General features: G+C 38.0%; 1 protein-coding gene across 1 annotated transcript; it reads left to right on the top strand.

Annotated features, from left to right (window-relative positions):
* Nucleotides 1–1,813: 1,813 nt before the first annotated feature.
* Nucleotides 1,814–4,534, top strand: LOC127522359 (forkhead box protein G1-like). The gene has a single exon (XM_051912210.1). It carries the CDS (start codon nucleotides 2,593–2,595, stop codon nucleotides 3,595–3,597), a length of 1,005 nt encoding a protein of 334 aa, XP_051768170.1. The 5' UTR covers nucleotides 1,814–2,592; the 3' UTR covers nucleotides 3,598–4,534.
* The last annotated feature ends 1,749 nt before the right edge of the window (nucleotides 4,535–6,283 follow it).

The following is a 6,283-nucleotide window of genomic DNA, read 5'->3' as shown; positions in this document are numbered from 1 at the left end:
GCAAATGACAACATATTCTAAAATGGTGGTGTATTCAAATATGTAGCAGGCTCCACATGTGACAACATACAGAAATTTCTTTCCTAAATAAACCCTGCAGTAAACAAACACGTTTAAAATTGTTTCAACCCAAATTTGGGTCAAATATGGACAAACCCAACCGTTGGGTTAAAAATTTATTTTAAATTGGGTCCATTTTTTGACCCAAATTTGGGTTGAAACAACCCAGCATTTTTTAGAGTGTATGTTTTGTAAAGGCTCTGGTGAATGCTGGTAAACCAGTAAGAAATGACTCAAATCCAGGACAGGCCCGCAGAGACCCTTCACCCTGAAGAACCCCATCATGAGCTGTGACCTTTTACTGAACCTTTTGCACATCATTTTCATCTGTTCATGTGTGTTTGCTGTAGGTTTGGCATTAAACGTTTTGGCATATAACCGTTTATAACGTGTGTGTGTGTGTGTGTGTGTGTGTGTGTTCGGGCGGGGTTCTTCATGTATGTGAACAACGTCAGTCATGAACTAAATGTATATGAAACAATTAATGGTCACTGCAGATGACTCATTCTGGCATGACTGACCTTGTTTTTGACCTCAAATGATAATGAATAATTAATATTATTTTGTGAAGTAATTTTGCATTGCTGGACAGGAAAATGTGAAGTGTGGCTAATTAAAACCCCCCCTTTTTTGTAAAAAAATTTTTTTTTCATTTTTTTTTTCAAAACATGTCTTCAAAATTTCTTTTTTTTTTTTGGCCAATTAACTCACATAATTATTTAACTCATTACAGGATGGATTCTACATCTGAGGAGCAAAAAGGAAAACATAAAAGAGCAGTTTACAGGAGAAGAGATGAAACCCGTCGCCTGTAGGCCTTCATCAGCTCTGCGCTCGTTTATCGCTCATATTGATGGCAAAAATAGTTTATATAGTTTGTATTATATTTATAGCAGTTTTGTTTAATTATTTGAAAGGGAAAGCTCTGATACAATAGAGAGAAACAAAACCTGAATGAAACGGAACGGCTCGACGCCTTAGTGATGCTTTCATTATGTTGAAAATAAACTATATTTGACATTGAAAATATATATAAAGAACTGTAATTCCATCAAACAATATTATTGAGACATCCTGTCGTTTTTAATTTAATAAGACATTCATTTAGCCTACGTGACACAGCCGCGGCTGTTATAGCTCGATGAAGCTTTATTATTATTATTATTATTATTATTAAAAAGTCAATAGACAGATGTATTATTTGCGCTGCAAAATAAAGATTCAATAAATTTAACAAATATATATTTTTTATTAATTATTTATAAAATTGCTACGGTGATACGGGAACACTGTCATGTGACGCAATAACTGTAGTGATGTTTGTTTTTTAAGAAAATAAAAATATGTTTTATATGAATTTATACTTTAACAATAAATAAAAATACATTCAAATGTTATTCTTTTGCTTTTCTTTTCAATTGACCTATTTCTTAAAAACTTTAGTTTATTATTTGAACATATTAACATTATTATTTTAACATGTTTCATACACATTCGACGTTTCTTTAATAATATAAAGCATATAGATATATACTGTTCTGTGCATTAATAAAAAAATAATTTACATCTCATACAAATCATTTCCTTTTCGACACATATAGACAATTAATATGTTCAAAACAGCCTTCAGATGAGAAAACAATAAATAAACCCTTTTATTTCTTCAGAAACCATACATTTAATCTGTTATTTAACAGTTTAATCTCAATTAATGCGAAAGGTGTGTTAGTATAAGCGCGAGTGGAAAAACGTGTTTGTTTCAGAATGCAAAATGTGCGAAATTTAAAACTAAAAAGCTATTTGAGACACAGATTATTCAGATTATTATGCAAAATATCAGACTGATTGATCAACGATAAACAACAAGTAAACAATCGTTTATGACGCGCGTGAACATGCTGATGGAGAGCGCGCTGAATCACAACAAGATTTCAGTGAATTAAAAAATGGCATGTATGAGACCTTGAAAGTGTCAGCAGAACTTGTCCAGCTCTCCAGCAGTGGATCTGTGACCCGCGCGGACACTAGAGGCGCCGTTGGTTCAGCCGCGCGCTTTTACGCACAGAACTGTGGCGTTCTTACAATCAATATCCACTGATCAACATTTTATTGCCTCAGACAGTTTATAATGAATACTTTACGTTTGTATTATTTATAACCCCAATTTGAAGCCCCTCGAAGATGCCATGAGCACTTTAGTTTTGGCTCATTCAAACTTTATTCCAGTGCGTTTCGTGTAAACAACTCCTCGTCCCTCCTATTCATGCTACGTGATCAGTGACGCACAGGAGACGCTCCAGACTCCAGCGCGCGCGGGGCTCTCCGCGCATTATGATGGAGTGAGCGCGGCTCGACTGACACTGTCCCAGCCACCAGCACGCGCAGAGCTCCTCCTCCCTCCCGTACGATGTAAGAGTAATCACCAATTTCTCGAGTCCGCGAGTCATGCATGCGATGTCTCCATCATTGCGCGCCTGACCTCCTGCGTTTTAAAGTACAAAAACGGGGCTTTTGCGCGTTTCATCCCCCGGCATGGGAGATCAGAGTGAGCCGACCATGGTGCAGAAGTCGACATCGTTCAGCATCAAGAGCCTGTTACTCCCATCGAAGTTTGACAGCGCGGGCGCGGAGGACAGCCGCCCGGCACCGGACTTAGACAAGCCCCCAGAAGCGCTCGAGACGGACGCCGCGCAACGCGACGCGGAGGAGCCCGAGCAGCCGTCCAAAAAGGGAAAGAAATTCGACAAGCCTCCGTTCAGCTACAACGCGCTCATCATGATGGCCATACGGCAGAGTCCCGAGAAGCGGCTCACGCTCAACGGCATCTACGAGTTCATCATGAAGAACTTCCCGTACTACCGGGAGCACAAGCAGGGCTGGCAGAACTCCATCCGGCACAATCTGAGCCTCAATAAGTGCTTCGTGAAGGTGCCGCGGCACTACGACGATCCGGGTAAAGGGAACTACTGGATGCTCGACCCCTCCAGCGATGACGTGTTCATCGGCGGGACCACCGGGAAGCTCCGGCGGCGCTCGGCGACCTCGCGGGGCAAGCTGGTGATGAAAAGGGGCCTCCGCTTCGCGCCCCTCGGACTCGGACTGGGCGAACGCCCGAGCAACCCGCTCTACTGGCAGCTGTCTCCGTTCTTACCCCTGCACCACTCGCACTATAACGGCTCCGCGCACGGATTTCTAAACCAAGGACACGCGTACGGATCTTTACTCCCGGGCGTCGAGCCGCTCGGGAACGGGGATATGTCTCGCCCGATTCTGGGAGCCTCTAGCGGGAGTATCAACGGGTACGGAGTGTCTCCGCCGTCCGCTGCTGGATTACTCTCAGGGCACAATGGATACTTCGTGCCGGGCGCGCAGCAGCCGCAGTCTCTGGCGAGCGCGCCGGGTTATGGCATCTCCAGCTCTCCGTCCCCGCTTCTCTCGGATTCCCTAAGAACTAGTTTGCCCTCCTTCACATCGCCACTTTCCAGCGGACTCCTGTCTCAACACAAACGCGTCGCGCCCAATTCTTTCCTGAGCTGAGCGTCGCGCGCGTCCTCTCCAAACTTTCCTAGAAAACCTCGCGCTTTGTGCGTCTGTCTGGATTTAATTTTTTTTTTTGTCTATTTAAGATCATGGTAGTATAATGTTATGCCAAAGGCAATAACCGTACGTGTTTGTTTTTCTTTTTTTTCTAAAAAAAAAAAAAAAAGTATTATTTATAGTATTTCTTTGTGAATGATGGTTTTGTATTTATTCAAATGTTTTGGGTTTTTTTGTGGGATATTGTTATTATTAGATGTTTGGCACATATTATTCGTTTAGTATGACTAATTCCTTTTTTATTTAAAGTATAATGTCCCAAACTGTGAATGCGCCTTAATATCTTAAATCAGGGTTGAGCGTTCGGACTGACTCAGGTGTGCGTTCTGACAATTCAACATTATTATTATTATTAGCTGTATAAACCTGGAATAGGGTAAATATGAGTCTATATGCAATGTTTATGTGTGGGCCTGTGTCCAGAGACTATAGTAAAGCGAAGCTACTGAATTAAAGCACTGGATTAATGAACTGTGTGTGGATGAGTTTATATATGTCATAAAATACTGTTCTGTGATGACACGACAGGGGCAGTCTGGGTCTGTCCCATATTTACGCACATTACAGTAGAGTATTGCCTGGTTCATCACCAAAGACAGATCATTAATGATTATTATTATTATTATTTTTTGGAAATATAACATCCCTGCATACTGATTCGCTCTGAAGCCATTATTTAAACTCTCTGTGAAAACAGGCGTTTATCAGAAATGTGATTGTTTATTTCCCTTTAGTTTGAATCTACATGTGATTTATAGTTCTGCACCTTTAGTCGCCATGCTCATTTAATGTACTAGTTTGTCGTTTTTCTTTTCTCTCTTGTATATTTTGCCTGAACTTCAGTTCAGAACAAAGAAATAAAGTATTGAAATATTTCTGTATGAATGCAAAGAGCGTCATTTCCAGTCACGATTCTGCAAACACTCACCAGCTCGAGGGCTTTCATGCATTTAGCTTCTCCTATATTATTATTATTTAATATACCGATTTAAATGCATTTATGTCATGCATGCGATGCTGAAACACAGGGCTGATGGTTCAGACGAGAATATATATATATATTTCCATTATTACGTGATTGATAAACATTACACATGCTTAACAACAGTAGTTTATACACATTCGCACATAATTATAGGCTAAATATTAAAGTTGCATGACTTTTCATTAAATATATTTAAGGTTGCATGACTTTTCATTAAATATATTAAAGTTGCATGACATTTCATAAGCATAATAATAACCAATTCATTTATAAAGTAGCCTAAACCTACAGCGCCTCGAACAATAGGAAGAAACCCTAAAATGCACGAACTAATGTCGTGTTGATGGGCCTAACTCATAAAAGTGAGACGAAATAAGTGAGATATAACGAGCAAAATGAGTTTATCGAATGAGTTTATAGAAATAAATAAGGCCAAACTTACTGTGCAGATGTTGGTGCAGCTCCACGTGTGTGTGAGGAGAAGCTCTCAGTGAGTCCAGACTCCTTCAGCAGCGCTCAGAGGGAGGGACTGACGGACAAAGGCCTGTTCATGTCTTTATTTACATACTGACTCGAATATTACACCAAATAACGCCTTTACTGGTGCTAAAAATAGCTTCTTTTAATTAGGAAGTAATAGGTTTAAATGAATTAACCAATTTATAATAAAAGTTTTACGAAACTTCTGATTCAGAGCCAAATGAGTCTTAGAGAAGAACTTTTTCTTTTTTACTGTTCAAATTCCGTCAAGACCCGATTTAAATGTATTTATTTAATTACTTCGATAGAAATATAATAATGTAATAAATAACAGGTAATAAATAATCAAAGGAAGAAACATGATAACTTGAATCAATTTTACGTTAAAAAACAAAAACAAAAAGGATTCTTTCAATGAAAAAACACTTGCATTTAAGAGTAACAGGCAACAGGCTTTTATATATATATATATATATATATATTAGTAGTTAACATTTGAAGTGGATCAAAAAGGTTAATCAAAGTTCTCCTAAGAACTAAGTTATCCTAAGAAGGTTTTATGACAACTTTGATGAAAGGTTTTGATTCACTTCAAATGTTGACTACTGTATATATATATATATGTGAAGTTAAATTTTATATTAAGATAAAAATATTTTCTATGTTTCTATGGAGAACCAAAGTACTCAGAATTTAAATAAATAAATAAATACATTTACTAATTTATTTTATTTTTCCCCCAGTATTTTGCGCTAATTTGGTCCTTCATATTTTAAACTCAGCGACAAAATCAGCGGCAGAATCTCCCGCGCTCACACTCAAAAAATTAAGCCTTTTTTAAGATTTACGCAATTTAATTAATAATGAAATTCCATCAAATTGAATTGAATAATCTTTACGTATTTTAATTGAATAATTGAACAATCCGTAATCAATTATTAAAAAATGCTGGGTTAAAAACAACCCAAGTTGGGTTGAAAATGGACAAACCCAGTGATTGGGTTAAATGTTTGTCCAATATGCTGGGAAGTTTATTTAACTCAACTATTGTTTAAAAATGACTATATGTCTAGCTTAAAATGAACCCAAAATATGTTGGAAATTAAAAATCAGACACATAATTACTAGAGGAAACAATAATAATCAAAAGGTGAACATTTA

Source organism: Ctenopharyngodon idella, chromosome 11, assembly GCF_019924925.1.
Source record: "Ctenopharyngodon idella isolate HZGC_01 chromosome 11, HZGC01, whole genome shotgun sequence".
Taxonomy (NCBI): domain Eukaryota; kingdom Metazoa; phylum Chordata; class Actinopteri; order Cypriniformes; family Xenocyprididae; genus Ctenopharyngodon; species Ctenopharyngodon idella.
The sequence above is the reverse complement of the archived record's forward strand: the minus strand, read 5'-3'. Positions and strand labels throughout refer to the sequence as shown.